At 50.8% G+C, this 16,048-nt stretch overlaps 5 protein-coding genes across 5 annotated transcripts; 1 reads left to right on the top strand and 4 right to left on the bottom strand.

Annotated features, from left to right (window-relative positions):
- Positions 1–26: 26 nt before the first annotated feature.
- On the bottom strand, positions 27–2,936 carry N7509_009089 (extracellular serine-threonine rich protein; the record flags this gene model as incomplete). The annotated part of the gene is made up of 3 exons (XM_056633726.1): positions 27–2,552; positions 2,618–2,803; positions 2,874–2,936. 3 exons carry the CDS (start codon positions 2,934–2,936, stop codon positions 27–29), a joined length of 2,775 nt encoding a protein of 924 aa, XP_056484346.1.
- A 581-nt stretch (positions 2,937–3,517) lies between these two features.
- Positions 3,518–3,815, bottom strand: N7509_009090 (uncharacterized protein; the record flags this gene model as incomplete). The annotated part of the gene is made up of 2 exons (XM_056633727.1): positions 3,518–3,622; positions 3,723–3,815. 2 exons carry the CDS (start codon positions 3,813–3,815, stop codon positions 3,518–3,520), a joined length of 198 nt encoding a protein of 65 aa, XP_056484347.1.
- Positions 3,816–6,565: 2,750 nt separating this feature from the next.
- Positions 6,566–8,615, bottom strand: N7509_009091 (uncharacterized protein; the record flags this gene model as incomplete). The annotated part of the gene is made up of 3 exons (XM_056633728.1): positions 6,566–7,587; positions 7,645–8,232; positions 8,276–8,615. 3 exons carry the CDS (start codon positions 8,613–8,615, stop codon positions 6,566–6,568), a joined length of 1,950 nt encoding a protein of 649 aa, XP_056484348.1.
- Positions 8,616–10,870: 2,255 nt separating this feature from the next.
- On the bottom strand, positions 10,871–12,369 carry N7509_009092 (uncharacterized protein; the record flags this gene model as incomplete). Its single annotated transcript, XM_056633729.1, has 3 exons — positions 10,871–11,256; positions 11,315–11,915; positions 12,004–12,369. 3 exons carry the CDS (start codon positions 12,367–12,369, stop codon positions 10,871–10,873), a joined length of 1,353 nt encoding a protein of 450 aa, XP_056484349.1.
- A 2,443-nt stretch (positions 12,370–14,812) lies between these two features.
- On the top strand, positions 14,813–15,954 carry N7509_009093 (putative alkaline lipase; the record flags this gene model as incomplete). The annotated part of the gene is given in 7 exon segments (XM_056633730.1): positions 14,813–14,888; positions 14,959–15,086; positions 15,136–15,199; positions 15,252–15,393; positions 15,410–15,623; positions 15,689–15,733; positions 15,796–15,954. The coding sequence occupies 7 exon segments, from the start codon at positions 14,813–14,815 to the stop codon at positions 15,952–15,954; spliced, it is 828 nt and encodes a 275-aa protein (XP_056484350.1).
- Between the last annotated feature and the right edge of the window lie 94 nt (positions 15,955–16,048).

Consider the following 16,048-nt stretch of genomic DNA (forward strand, 5'->3'; position numbering starts at 1 on the left):
GAAATCAGAGTCACAGATTGAGGTGTCTAGAGGAGGAGGCCCAGGAAAGCAGCGAGGGATCCCATCAGGAGACTAGAGGCGATCGAGATGCTTGTAGCCGAGTTGAAGACTGGAGTAGAACTGGCAGAGGGGACTGCGCTGGCAGTGGGCTGTTTGAAGGCACTGCTCAAGGTGGATGAAGCAGCAGCAGGGGCGGGAACCTTTCCAGTGTTAACGGGAGAAGCACCGCTAGGACCGGCCGGCACAAGGCCGACGGTCTGAGTGGCTCCAGCAACGGTATTAGTGTTGGTGATGAAGGTCACTTGAGGGACGGTAACAGTGTGAGTGCCGTAGGTGATGGTTGTGCAAGGGAGCGAAGGAGCAGAGGTAACCGCGCTCGAGGCCGCAGTGCCCCCAATAGCGTCAGCGCCGCTGGTAGCGGTAGCAGCAGGGGCTGAAACATGAGGAGCCAAGGTGATTGTTGAGGGAATGGCGGTCACAATACCAGGGTTCTTGTCAACCCACTGAGCGCAAATACCGGTGAAGTAGGACAGAGCAGAGGAAATCTCCGCCTTGGATCCTCCCCAGGCCTGGATACAAGAGATAACCTTGTTGGTGAATTCCTTCTTGGGGCAGAAGCAAGAAGCATCACTGTTGGAAGTACATTTGGGAGCCAGAGTGAGCCAGGTGTTGATACACTGGGGTACAGTGTTGGGGCAAGGAGAAGAAGGAGCTGGAGTCGAGCCAGAGACGGGGGAGCTTCCAGAAGGAGCAGAGCCAGTCTCTCCAGCAGTAGCACTGGCAGAACACTTGGTGCAGACGGTGGAGGTGGAGGTCAAAGTCACCGTGGACACGGTGCTACCGGTAGAAACAACGGAGGAGCCACCGGTGGTGATCGTGCTGGTGACGGGGCAGGTCGTGACAGTAGTGTAGGTCACCACGGTGGTCGTAGAGTCCTCGGGAACAGCAGGAGTAGAGCCGGCGTCAACGCTGGAAGGACCAGGTGTCTCGGATGTAACAGCAGTGACAGCTGGAGCGGTCTCAGTATCGGTCTCAGTAGCACCGGGAACAGTAGGGACTGTGGTGGATCCAGTGCACTTGGTGCAAATGGTCGAGGTCGAGGTCAGAGTCACTGTAGAGACGGTAGTGCCAGTGGTCACGACAGAGGATCCTCCAGTAGTGATGGTGCTAGTCACCGGGCAAGTAGTAACTGTAGTATAAGTCACGACCGTAGTTGTGGAGTCTTCAGGCACGCCAGGGGTTGAGCCAGCATCAACACTAGAGGGGCCGGGAGTAGCCGAAGTGACAACAGTGACAGCTGGGGTGGTTTCACTACCGGCCGGAGCAGTCTCAGTAGAACCGGGAACAAGAGGGGTGCTCTGGGGCAAGCCGGGGGCGGTTGTCGCACCGGTGCACTTGGTACAGATAGTAGAGGTGGAAGTCAGAGTGACTGTAGAGACGGTGGTGCCAGTGCTGACAATAGATGAACCGGCAGTAGAGATCGTGCTAGTCACAGGGCAGGTGGTAACAGTGGTGTATGTGATGACGGTGACAGTCGAATCAGGAGGAACTGAAGAGCCGCCAGCAGGAGAAGAGGGAGTTGAAGTACCGGCAGGGGGTGCAGGTTGGGTGACCGGCGAGCTTCCGCTGGGGACAGCTGGGGTTGACTCGGCAGGCGAGGTAGCAGCTGGAGGAGTATCGGCGGGAGAGGACTCGGTCGGAGGAGTTCCAGCACCGGTGGTCTCAGTGACGGGGCAGACGGTGGTGTAAGCTGGGATCGTGGAGGTCACGACAGTAGTAGAGTCGGCAGGGCAGTCAGTCACCGTAGCAGCACAGCTAGTAATGGTGATCTCGCTAGTAGTGTAGACGGTCGATGTGGTGAACTTGCCCGGTGTGCCAGCAGCGGGAGTAGTAGTACCAACCACAACAGGAGTAGAGACACCAGCTGCCGAAGAGGGAACAGAGCCCGTGGGAACCGACACAGGAGAGCTGGCAGGAACCGAGAGGCCAGGCTTTCCAGGGATTGACACCACAGTGCTTCCACTCGGGACGGAGGCCGTAGGAGACGAGATGCCAGGAACAGATGCCGCGGGAGTAGTGGCAGGGCCAGTAGGCAAAGTTGTCGCGGTGTTACCGGGGGTACAATCGAAGCCAATTGTGTAGATGCCGAAATCACAGCTATCGTGCTCACTGTCGTCAGGCAGTTCGAAAGAGACTGAAGTTGCGCCACCACATTGGTCGTTCTCGATGGTGGTTCCAGAAGACGAGCAAGAAGCAGTGTTGCGGCAGGAAGAGCCGTCCGGCATTCCGTAGATGATGTGCAAGTCGGTCTCTTCGGAGGTGGAGATGTGGAAATGAGTGACGGAGAAGGCATTCTCATCGGAGCTGGAGCTGGAGCCGGAGCCGGAACCGCAAGAGAACGATGGGCCAGACGAGCTACCACCACTCGAACTGCTGGAGCTGCTACCGTAAGAGCTACCGTAAGAGCTACCGTAAGAGCCACCTAGAGAGCCGCTGCTGGAGCTGCTGCTAGATCCGCTACCCTTGGAGGCAGTACCGGTAATGCATTTTTCCTGCAATGAAGATGTCAGCATAAAAGTTACAATGTCTCCCATGGCAACTATAAGTCACAACATACACCACGCTTGGCGAGACCAGCTCCACCAAAGCTATTGCTGCAAGAAAAGCCAGAGAAGTCGAAGCCACCATATTGCGAGAACGATCCATCAGCCAGGCCCGACCAGTCGAAGCCGTTCTGCTGATGCTCGTTACACTGGTTGGGGGAACGGCCTGGGCTGGAGTAGCATTTCTCGGAGCCCCAGTACTAGAGAGAGGGGTGTTGATATTAGCAAAACACTCGAGAGCCACATTTATTTGGGAACTTTTGGACATACCCCGGAAGTGGCCTGGGTGGCAGCCAGAAGCGTCGCAAAGACGAAAGAAGTAGCACCCTTCATGATGAGGGGCAGTCAACGAATGGAAGTGTTGGAAGAAGAGAAGAGACGATTGCGTGAGAGAGAGAGAGAGAGAGAGAAAGATATAGACAGAGAGTCCAAGTAAAGAGTCGACAGTAACAAGTGAATGTCAACAAGCCAGAATAGGCAGCGAGTGAAGTTGAACAACGAAGGGAAGGGAAGAGGCTCCCTTGGGCGGTTGAGGTTTGATAGTGAATAGTAGTGCCAATAGACAGAACTAGAGAGAATAGAAATACTGTAAGAAAGAAAAGAAAAGAAAAAAGAGGGTCCAAACCAGGACAAAACACAAACAATGGACCGGGGCCTTGAACACAATACAATCCTGAGCAAAGCTGGTGGGCGAAGCCTTCTTTAAACTGCACGACCACGAGCAGAACTACTACTCCGTACAGCCGCCAAGGGTCCTTTGAACCCAGACCCGGCTTGTTCTTTCTGGCATTGTGACGAGCGAGTGGTAAGACATCTTGTCAGAGGATCCGTCGCCTCTTCCAATCGGCATAGAGCTGGCCGACCATATGAAACGGGATGGCGCCCAGCACGGTGCAGGGGTGAGAGGAGACTGGCTAGTGCAGGAACATACTGGAGTCAACTGGAGTCACTGCAGCCAAGGGGTCCGCTCTATTGACACCTCCACTGAGAATAGGACATCCTCCGGCGCGATCCGTTAACTAAAAGAGGAGGATGGAGAAATGGAATGGGCCAATGAACATGATGTGCGAGGGTCAAAAATAGCCCCCATCATTGGTGGCTGGTCTGAGAATAGGTTACGACAATGCTGAAAGCCGCCGGATCGACAGCGTTTGCATGAGCAGCAGCAGCAGCAGCAGCAGCAGCAGCAGCAGCAGGATGAACGGGATACATCAGTTGTTCCCTGCAAGTCTGACTCCCCACCTGTGTGGGTCACAGACTCTCAGCACGGAGGACACAGCTTCTCGTATCCCCAAGTTCCATCACTGCAGATTGCGACCGGTAAGGGAAACCCTTCAAACGGCTGTCCCTGCAGGCGGGAACTGCAGACTGAGCGGGAAAATAAATAATAAATAATAAATAATAATATCCCCAAAAAACAACTGGGGTGCAGAAACCCAGTTTGGCGCCGGCGTGGCGCCCTGGCAGTCTCTGGGAGTTCTCTGGATGGAGAGTGGTCAGTATCAAACCACATCAGGCTGGCCCTTTCGGATTTTTGACAGCACAAAAACCCCCAGCTGAACGTGACTGCCGACCGCCCCGTGCTTTATGGTTAACACCATTCAGTCAGTGATCAGCGATCTCGCTGATCGCATTGGAGCCCTGTACAGATGGTAGTACGAGCACAGCAGTGGAGCTAAACGCCGGGCAACATTCCAATTGTCCAACCAGCGCCCATCGCGCCGTGATTTATTCACCACGCGCCAAAAGCAACCTAACCTGACCAGGCAGCGACCTTCAGTCTGCAACAATACTTCGATTTTGGAGTATTGAAGCAAACCTTTTCCACCGTTGACTAGAATCCATTGCTTGCTTTGCTTTTTCAGGGGTAAATCCCGACCCAGGGGGTTGTGGCGCTCAACCTGGAGCTTTCGCTTGTCTCGTTCCCCTGTGGCGTCGGTACCTGGACGGAGGTCTTGTCTTGTCTGGGCTTGATTTGAGCCAAGAGCAAACCTGTCAAGCCTCGGACGGTCCAGAAACTCCGTCGAATGGAAACTACAAGAGCAGACACCTTACGGTGAATGGCTAGTCTAGTCATCTAGTTCACCACTAGGCTCGGGGTATAGGGTCTATAGGGTCTATTCTGTTAACCGATGTTATCCATCTCCAGCCTCCTAGTCCGTTCTGTCTGTCCCTTCCGTCACTGCCGAGCCTCCCCACTAAACCAGGATCTAGATCCTGGAGGAGCAGGTGAAAGAAAAAATAGTCAGGTCCACGGGTACCAGGGTCATTCGGCCGTAATGCTCCCTCCCGAGTACGAAATATGTACTACTCTGTGTACAGACTTTGTACACATACTCCCCAGGAAAGACAATCTGTTTCGTATGAATTGATTGAACTTTTTCTTCTTGGGCTGCACTGCTTGACTGGAATCTTCAAGGGCCCTGTGAGGAGAGTTCTTTGACCCCCCCCTGGTGGTGTTTCATGATGCCTTTGCAGAAACCCAAGCGTCTAAAAATATCGGCGAATGGGGCGACCACATGGACCTGACGTCGAACCGCCAGCCTTGAAAGAAATCATGCAAAGCCTCGCAAACCTATCCGGTGCACTATATTTTATTTTTATTTTTTCCCTTTTTCAATGCCTCTACATAGATGAGTCGTTCCACTCTGCACACAAGGTTGCATTGTTCGTAACCCTGCAGCGATGTGGCTTACGAAGTTCTGAGAACCCGTTTCAGGAGCGGCCTTGTTCGGCTTAGGGCTAGCCAGTGCATATCTTTTTATGTAAGAAGACTAATTGCCCTGTTTCATCATGTCTGCACTTCAAGTCTGGAATTGATGTATTCCTCTCGACCTGTCTCCTGCTGCCAGGGTAGCACATGAAGCAAAAGGTTATTACTAGTTGTCTTATTTTCATAGGGTCTATCTATCTATCTGGGTCAAGGTCTTCTGTTTCCGGGCATTGGGCCACTTGGCCCTAGCTTTCTGAGACCACAAGTGTATCACCATAGTCAAGCGCATCATACGGCAGACTTGGCCCGTCTTGGGGAAGCTTGTGTGGAGAATGGAAGGATTGAAGGCTGTGAAGTCGTCGGTGCCAAGAACCTTGACTTGCATTGGCTGCCTCCAGAATTCCAATGTGGACACCCAATTGCTCTTTATGTGATACTCTCCGAAGTAGACAGCTACTGCTAGCTCCACTGAGACGGACTGTCAAAGACATCGGGACAAGGAAATAGTACGGAGTACATCCCCATCAACGACAAGGGTAGCCCTACGCCACGCCCTTTGCATAGCCTCCTCCTGGCTCGGCGGGGGAGAACACCGAGCTTGGATGAACAAAGTATGGAGGCACACACTAACATACACTATTGACATGGCAAATACTAGTCGCGGGGTATCTACTATTCAGGGAAAAAATTAAGTTTGAAATGTTGTTGAGATTGACAACTAATTTGAATGGTCACAGCACATCCATCACTCATCGTAGAAAAAGATCAAGAAAACGCCGTAGAAAGACAAGAGGTATCACCCTCTCCCGGGTGCAGCTGGGGAGAACATGGCAAAAAAAAGACAAGGGGAGAAAGTAAAGGTAAAGGAAAGAAAGTTGGCAGCATAAACATCCAATGCATGGAACAACAATCGATCAACTTTTTGGGTCATCAGAGCCAACATCGATCAACTTTTGAAGACATAGAATGCGGGGTGCGCAGCAGATGGAATTTCCCATCTCCAACCACAGAAAGATAGATACAGGTTGGCTGAGAGATGAGGGCATTGGCTAGCGCCTCGGGGGAATATCGGCTGCGGCCCATGAGCCAAGTCTACCAGAGACTCGAAACAATTGAACGGCGTCCGTGTGTATCATGCGTTCTTATTTTAAATCGAAACTTCGTGATTCATCAGGTGCTGGGTTGTCCAGCCGGGGGTGGGAGGGTTGTCCAGTACAACACTAACAACAGTGTGTTCGGATCAACTATGTCAGGATGCAAGCTTCTTAGAGAGGAACTTGGGATTGAGTGCGGCGCTGGGCATCCATAAGCTTGCGTCGCACGGCTTCGCCGCCAGCGTAACCGCTAGACTTGCGCTTTCTAGTTGGGTACGCTGGTCGGTGGCCTTAGCGTGTCTAAAGACACTGGCAGGCCGGGCGGGAGAGTTGGCAGGCATAAATTCACGATGCTGAGGCAGACGGAGAAGGGCCTGATAGCGGTTGTGGTTGCGACGGAATGCAGTAACAATACCCTTGTCCAGGTGGTTCAGGAAACGCTCCGCATTGCTGTCGTGCTGTTCAGAGTTCTTGCGGGTTGGCGTTGGTGTGCCCATGGGCTGCATTGTAGATCCGTTGGCCATTGGGGAAATGAGAGTATCATCATCGAAAGCCTTGCCCATATCCTGCTCTTGGTCTTCTTCTTCGTCCTCATCAGAAGAACCATCGCCGAAGTCGATGAAATCGTCAACATTAAGGGCAGACTCGGGATCATCCTCGTCGTCATCCTCGAAAGAGCTGTCGACGGTAAATTCTTGTGATGGATAGAAGGCCTCGGGGGGGCCCATGACTTGGCCGCCAGGAGTAAGGTCATTTCCAAGAGCGGTCATCATCAGGTTCGCGCTGGAAGCAAGCATGGGGCTGAAGCCTGTCTGGTTCGGAGAGGTCATGGCATCGGTATCGCTCTCATCAACCAAATGCAGAGTGGTCTGGCGAGGGCTATTATTGGCAGTTCCGGGAACACTATTCGCAGCGGACTCAAGCCAGTCGTGACGTGAAGAGGCATAGGCAGGGATGATGACAAGGTGCTTGCCGGTGCAGTCGACCAAGGCAACGGGTTTGTGAGGATCAGCCACGAAAGTTCCCATAATGGGGCCTCGGCGACGGGGAATGCTGTCGGGCTTGTCATCCCCGGTGACGGTCAACGAGTCAGTTGAGTCGCGCCGGAGTAGGGATCGGGGGTGGGTGATGGTTGCTGGCGGGGGCAAGTCCTCGTCGGTAGTATCTCCATCGTCGGCTGGAAAAGGGAATTAGCATGTAATTAGCAAAGTAGATAGGCGTTCAACTAGCGTACTCTCGTAACCGCTGAGGCTACCCTCAGATGTTCCTTCGGACTCGACGTGGTAAATGCTGCCATGGCCATAGTCAGCATCACCATACATCTCTTCAGACTGTCGGCGATGGCTACGGTGATGTTCATGGTCGTTCTCGATCATCCGGCGCAACTGGGGATCCAGGGAATCCTGCTGAAGAAAGTCGCCCGGGATCTCATCGTCGGTGTGCGACTCGCTGTCGGAGGAGGAATCCGATCGCTCCTCGAAGTGCACACGCCTAGCGACTGGTGTTTCCACGGCTTCGCTGGCCATGTCGGTCTCTCCAAAGATGTCCATGGCTGTGTAGAGCTGCTCCTCGTCGAAGAATGAGGCAGCTGGGAGAAGCATAGAGTCTCCGAATACCTCGCTGCTGTGCCACTGGCTATCATTGGTTTCGGATGGTGGCAGAATGCGGTGTTCAGATTCATCCAAAATCATCATCTCCTCTAGTTTCTCCATGTCTTGTTCGTCGTCGCCATCGCTAATGTAGTCTACGCCGGCGTAAATATCGTCGGAGCTATCGATGGAGTCACTGCCATCACTTCCGAAATCATATTCGTCATCGGAAGCTCGTCTGCGCTTCTTTTTTTGCGGGTTGACGCCCCGTCTTACGGGAAGTGGTTGGGTGACGGCGGCCATAAGATAGGGCCAACGGCCTGTCCTCCTCATCATCCGCATCGTCTTCGGATTCGTCTGCCTCCTCGCTCAAATCCTCGAGAGAGGAGACGCTGGAGACGCTGGAGACAGATGAGGAGGATGCCCGGCGTTTTCGGTCCGACGAGCCAGGTCCGCCAGATCGGCTGTTTGCTGACTTTTTGGACTGGGCCAAAGCCTTGGGTGTGATGTCCAGGTGTCGCATGATGTTAGATTCGGGGGTTGCGGGGCGAGCGTTGCTAGTCTTTGCAGATGTCTGGTGAGTCTGTTTGGAGGAATAGTGACTTCGTTGTGGCATTTAAATCTTTGGAGTGAAGGTGGGATGTCGTAAATTTTTCTTCCTTCGGTTTCTCCGCGAGGGATTAGGAATTTGGAGGGTATGAGATGAAGAGGATGAAATATGTCGACAGTGGAATTTACCACGGAATGATTGAGGAGAGAGAGAGAAAGGAGTTCGTCAAGGGCGGATGAAGAGAGGGAGGTGAAGGTGAGGGTGAGGGATCGGTGAGGGAGAGGGCCGGGAGGTTGATGGTGAATATTCGTAACCACGAAAACACCTCCGGTCCAACTTGGACGTCAAAGTGCTTCTTCTGGGAGTGTACTTGGGGGCAATTCCAACGCTTCACAGCGGGCGTTGAAAGAGGAAACGATATCGTCAAGTGGAATTGAAGGATCGGAGCTGTAGGACTGGGGAACCAAGGGAGGGTTCCCCAGCGAGGGAATTACAGCTGCACGGAAGCCATTTGGAATTCTCGACGGTATCAAAGTAGGGTGTTTGGAGGTGAAGGGTAAAGATTGGGGGGGTAAAGTTGAAAGTGGTAGAGTAGTGTAGAGTGGTTGGTATGCGGAGGGAAGAGGGAGTCTTCTCTCTCTCTCTCACTTTTAGAAGGGATGTCGATTTTTCCCGCCAAACCGCAAGTGGGGCCTTTCTGCCCGTCCGTCATTCGCCCGCGTTACTCACCGCATTTTCTTGGTCCAATCACATCATGGCAGATGCAAGCAGTAGCATTACATAGAGGACTACAGAAGACCGGAGTACTTAGTAGTACACTTGTACTGGTAGAACTACGGTTAGATTGGAATATCAGATATAGATACTATGTTAGATATAGTCATTATTCTCTGTTTACAGTATAGTTAATACGAGTACATAAGTACATATACTTTATCATACTCCAAGCTAATCATAAAGACCAACACTATTTCAATTCTACTCGTACAGCCAAAAAAAAAAGAGGGGAGAAAAACTAAAACCCCCCCCCTAAGCATCATTAGCAAATCCTGCGGGTCCAGCACGGTTCCACGACCCGAATTGTCCGACCAGCCAAAAAATAAAGAAAGAAATGGAAAAAGAGAGAGCCGCGCCAGATGGACGGAAACTCAGGGAACAAAAAATAGTGAATACAGACAGCACTATACCAGTTGGCTAAAACCTGCAGTACAAAATAGACTGACATGTGCTACAGTCGTTAACTAGTACAAGCCTGCACCTGCACCTGCACCCAACGCTCAGGGCTGGCCTTGACCCGTGCATGATGATTCATAGCCAGATCAGAGTCATAACGATACGATGAATCATATTGTTGACACGAAGGCAGTTCGAACCCCTTCGGCCCTCTGTCGTGTTTGCGATTGGCTGGATCTGACTCTCGTTTTGGTTTTTTTCTTCCTCGGTGGCAACAACTCGGGACTGTCTATTCCGCGGCACAGCTCTGAAGCTGTTGGTCCCGGCCACCTGCGCCCCTCTTCACTCTCTACCCCCTCCACCTCATTCTTTTTCTGGGGGGAGGGGGAAATGAATGAAAGAAGCGGTAAGCAGGGGGGACAACACGGCGGGATCCTACCTGCATGAGATAGATCGACCGGGCTGATAAAGTAAAGTCAGCTTGGGCTCATCACAGTTGAGTTGGGCGGCTATCTGCCCCGAATTCTACTGCAAGGGATAGGATGCTCCCTTTTGCCCCCCCCCCCCCCATCTCTCGTGGTGCCTGCAAGATCATCTCTCGCCCCGCAGTGGCTGGGTGGAGCTGAAAATTCTCCCCTTTGCCAATGGTATCAACCGTCGATCGGCGGCCGAAATCCGCTCGGCGCTAGCCTATTTTTAAGCCCGGCAGAGCGCTTCGGAGAACACCTGTCCTGCTCCTTCCGAGGCAAGAAAAAATTCTCGAAGAACGGAGTGGGCCGAGTTGCAACATCCAATGGTAGATAGAACTAGTTTTGAGCCTACTAAGCAACGTGTGATCTTCTGGATCAATGGAATGCTCCTAGTCGTAGACCGGCAATAAAGCGATTGGAGTCAATATCCGTTATCCTCATTCTGATATCTGTTTCTTCTAATCACTTTCAAGGGGATATAAAAGACTGCCGATTTCCGAATTGCCAGTGCCGCCCTTCTTTATTCCTTCTATGGCCGGGTCTATAGTAGCAATTTCTAATAATAACAAGGATAAACGGTAATATTCAAGCATCATATAATTTCGTATGTAATCAACCTAGTTAAATCAATCTATGAGAACCAACCACGATTATTGTGACAAGACGAGGGTATATCCATTATGTACCGGGGTATGGTGAAATATTAGGATTTGGCTCAGTGGGCGGCTTAGATCGACCGAAAATAGACAATCGAGACTTCGACCTAGTTGGAACAGGAGCTGGGCGAACATTTTCAATCTCACCGTTGCCGCTCTGCGGAGATGAAACAGAAGGTACGTCTGCAGCTGAGGCCCGGGCTTCCTCCGCCTTCTTCACTCCTTCGCGAACTTCCTCTGATGAGGCACCCTGGGGAGCTGTCGTGGTCAAAGTCTCTGTGGCACGAATTCTACCCTCGGGATTGTCTTCATTAAGCTGGTTGATTTCCTCCTCCGTGACCAAGCGTTCGTTCTCTAGACGAACCTCCCGTCCGCGCTTATGGCAATACCACAAAACGAACAGCAAAACTGAAGGAGATAATCATTAGCATATAGCTCAAATTTGAGTCCTTCTCTCTCCACTTACTGAATAGTGCCAGCGACCAAAGAACATTCATGCCCAATACAGCCGGGAAACGAGCTCGCAGGAAGGTCATGATCGACCGAAGCATTCCCACAATCGCAGCGGGTTTGGAGACAAGTTCCTTCAGACTTGGAACACTAAGGCCCATCTTCTCCGCCGCCGCAGCAGCCTTGCCCACATTCTCCATGTTGACGCCACTTTTGGACGCTCTTTCGCCGGCCACGGCAATCATTTCTGGTGCCAAAGTCTCCGTCCATTTCTCTGGGAGCTTCTCGATCAATTTCTGCATCGGACCGGGGAGCTTGGTATAGGTATCTTGAAGTTGTCGATTCCCGTTGGTCAACAGCATTTCCAAATCGTGGTAGGCCGTTGGAACGCCATTGATAAGATCTTTGAAGATCAACTTGAACTTCCGAAGTAATTCCTGTGTCTCTTCGCTCATTGAGAACACCTTATTGTTCTCTGCTGCCAGGTTCAAGTGCTCGAGTATATCCTTCATGTCTTCTTCGTCCTTCGAGGCTTCTTGTCCGTTTCCGTTGGAGGCTGAGGTCGATGCGGTAGGTATATCGGACTTGTCTTTACCTTCGGGACTAGAACTCTTCTTCTTTAGGCAAAATTTTCATTAGCGTTGCGCAGGTACTCGTTTATCATCGATGCGCACCTTCTTGGAATCAGGATCCTTCTTCCAAAACATCGCAGTCCAACGTTTTTTTTTTCTTGTCCGAGGTTTTCGAATCTTGTGACTTTGGAGGCTCGGATTTCGTCTCGGTAGTTTCGGGGTTCTCGCGGGCCTCTTCTCCCAACTCCTTTCCAAATTCTTCTGCTGGTGACGCTGGAAGAGGAACATCCTGGGCAGATTCCTTCAGACCAGGGTGGACGGGGCTCTCTGCTGCAAAATCCGTTGCATTTCCACCGCTTGGCCCCGCTGAGCCAGGTGTATGTTCCTGTTGGGAGGTAACTTGTTGCAGGAAGGCTTCATCCTCGGAGGTCAGGACAGGGTTTGGAGTTTGCATGATCTGGGAGGAGCGGCGGCGATTCTTCAAATAGTCCATGGCCATGGTGAAGTTACAGGACTTGTGTATTTCCAGTTATTCCAAGGTTGTTTCGAGAAAAGAAAGGAGCAGGTGTATCGCAAACAAAGAACAAACGACCGATGAAACGCGATGGGCGCGTAGAGAGGTAGGGGGGGCTGAGCGCGTGGCCCTGGGTCGATAGATCACCCTGTGAGGCGGCAAGGGTTGTAGAAAGATCGACAGTAGTAGTTCTAAGCAACTTGAAATAGTACGGTGGTCAGAGTTGTGAAGAAGAGTAAATCAGCGATCTCAAGATCAGGCGCATTTTTTATTTTTTTGGGGGAGCAGCTGTTGCGATCACCCGATGATATCACCGGTCGCTGGCATGGGGGACGAACCCCACACATTCCACATTCCACCAAACTCCCCTCATCATGCACCGCCACATACGTTCACCGCCACATCATCGGCCCTAGATCGCCACTGCTTCTCTGGCTGAGCTCCCAGCACATAGTAAGAAAATCAGAGTAAACATAGAAGGTCACATAATAGTATAATATCCGTAGAAGGATACATAATAGTAGTTTATAGTAGCCCTGGAGTACTACGAAACTTCTTGGAAGTATATATGCCCAGGTGTCTCTGAACAGTGTGGTCCAAGCTGCAATATATAGTAGTATTACCCAGTGCTAACATTACCCATGTATCGACTCATCGTGTCAATTTGAAAAACTTGGACATTGAAACCTTGGAAAATGATAACCGAAAACCTTGGAGACTTTCAGTGTTGCCTTTATACCTAGTAGTCATCTATTGTATTCTCAGCATCTCCAAGTTCCAGTCTTGTGTGACCTTAGGATGAAGTCGAGGTTAACACCTTGAAGGCATGACCAGGCGAGGAGAATAGTGTAAATGCGACTCGGAGATATAGGATAGGAGTTACCAGCAGAACTAGTATCACTTCTGTAGTAATTCAACAAAACTACAACTCTCTCACAATTTCATAATTACCCCACCGTTCCAAGACGGAGGCGTAAGCCAAACCACCTGCATCGGTCTTTTTCCGTTCTTCAAACCCTTTGCATCGGAGGAATATCCCATCTCTATTGTTTGTCCACACACACTATTCAACCAGGAACACTGACCCACGGGGGATTTCCTCTTTTGATCAATCGGAGGTGTCTCCAAAGCCTCAGCCTCGGCTTCTAAGTGCCGGATCGCTAACTGCCGGCTCGGCATCTTGGTATTCTAATGTGCTCTGGGATCTCAGACTAAGCTCTGATGATCGAGACTCGCGGGGACCAGCCTTAGTAATGGATGTTCGCCAATCAAATCCCGAGAAAAGTTTCACCATTATTGTGCCAACTCCGTATTAATCTCATTTCTCAAGATTCGACCTATACACTGCAAGGCTGGTCGGATTCGCTATAGTGACAAAAGAAACATTTGATCAATTCTGGCAAAGTGTAACCGATCATCTCCGGATCTTTCTCTTCCCCGCATGACCTAGAGACGAAAATGGATCGCGGTACTGGCACCTTTTCCTAAAACCCTGCATGACTTTTGTCTTATTAACCATTTTATAAGCTGTCAAGCGTAGTAAGAGTATGTATATCGTGAAAGACGCCTGAACTTTTACATCCTGATCTATGATAGAGTGTCTCAAAACGTTGATGAGAGAGACGAATGGCGGGGTCGGACTGGCGACGAGATCGTCGATACCGAGAAAACTATGACCAGTGAAAGAACACGGCTGTCCACTACTTAGACATGTATTAATACGAAGTACAGGGTCTAATCCTCATTTTCGGGCTTGTCATCGCCGCTAGTGTTCCCCGCAACGCCCGTTCCCCGGACTTGCCGGAGAGCCATTCAACAGGGAAACCAGCTTGAAGGCTGGAAACCAAATCGGGACAACCCGCTAAAATAACTACATTTTTACCATTCCCGCTCGATATTACCGTTGGAAATTATCTTGGCTACCTCCTGCTGCATGACTAGACCCCATCACAGGTTGCAACGGTAACCCGTCTCGTCAGTTACTCGATGCCTCTAAAATGAAAAGGGCTTTTCGAGTCCCGAGAAGCTTCCCCAAGCCTCGGATGTTTCGCTCGTCAAAATACCAACACGCTTTTGCTTCTTGCCCAGGATATCACACATTTTCACCCTGCAATTCCCGATGCACACCAGAGCGGACCTTGCTCCATCAATCTGCATAGCATTGTTCTAGCTTTATGTTATTCCCTTTTTCGTCGCGGAGCCCATATTTCGAATGTCCTAGCTATCAAACAAATATTCCGAAATATTGCATCCAAGCCTTCCAACTCTTACCGAGGCCAATGTCGATGTAACATATACTAGTAGTCGCAGAGAATTCTTAAACAGCTTTTCTCCCCAGTGGTTTCTTTTTTTAAAACAACCAGATAAAACTTCAGTTACCACACCAAGAAGAAAGACTTTTACTTATAGCTTCCTATATTATCTGAAAATGAAGGGATTTTGTCTTCTTGCCTTAATCTCCCAGGCCATTGCAGTCCCAACACTGCAATCGCGGGCTACAACCGGTTTGCGGATCCCACCCTCTGTTACAATTGCCTTATGATGACAACGTCTCTGAGACCTTTATCTAAACAGATACCAGTGCCTTCAGCCCCCTTGCCCGTGCTGCGAAACTCTCCTCTGCTGCCTATACCGGCTGCATCGGCAAAGCTTTTGATGTGACAATCACTAAGCAGATCCGAGATACTTTGACCGACACCCAGGTAAGTTGATCGTGGACAAATAGAATCCGCTCCTTAATGACTTTTCTAGGGCTATGTTGGGTATTCGACAGATAACAAGAAAATTACAGTGGTGATGAGGGGGTCGACAACTGGTATTTCACCTCTTCTGTCGGAGATCACACATCCGTCTAATCAGTACACTAGTTACGGATATTCTGAACGATGTTGATACTACTTTGGTTACTCCATCGTTGTCTGGAGTCACTTTTCCTGCAGGCGTACAAATCATGAGGGGTGTCAACCGTCCCTGGTCTGCTGTGCATGACGACGTGATCTCTGAGGTTAAGTCTCTAATCGCGAAGTATCCCGACTATACCCTGGAGTCAACGGGGCATTCACTTGGTGGCGCGCTTACCTACATCTCCTACGTGGCGCTCTCGCAGAACTTCCCCCGGCAAGGAAATCACCAGCAATGCCCTGGCTGCTTTCCCTATCGGAAACGAAGCCTGGGCCAATTTTGCAGGATCTCTCAAGGGAACCCTGAACCGCGGAAACAACGCTGCTGATGGCGTCCCGGTGAGTCCTTCTAGGTCTAGGTCTAATGCCTTGCTGTATGAGAGTTATTTCTAACCAGGTTCAAGAACATGTACATCACAATTCCATACAGTTTTAAGCATTACGGAACCGTGAGTTGCCCCAACCTCCGAACCCATGGAAATCTAATTCTAAGACTCATTGTCTCAAACAGGAGTACTATAGCTCAGGACTTGCGCTTACCTGCAAAAGGTGCGATGGCCAGCGCGATCTGTCATGCTCTGCTGGAAATGGTATGGTCGGCGTGACTGCTGGTCACTTTCAAAGCTTTGGCGTGACGCTTGGTGCTGCTGGGTGTGGCATTTTGTCTTAAGAGGATGCTCTGAGTAAGACACTTCGCCTGTAATCATTTGGATTCGACAAGGCAGCCGTGCTGAATCCCAAAGTGCCTACTTCTCTTTCTTGCG

This window comes from Penicillium cosmopolitanum, assembly GCF_028827165.1.
Source record: "Penicillium cosmopolitanum strain IBT 29677 chromosome Unknown utg000009l:1.0-9042332.0:1.0-9050551.0, whole genome shotgun sequence".
Lineage (NCBI taxonomy): Eukaryota > Fungi > Ascomycota > Eurotiomycetes > Eurotiales > Aspergillaceae > Penicillium > Penicillium cosmopolitanum.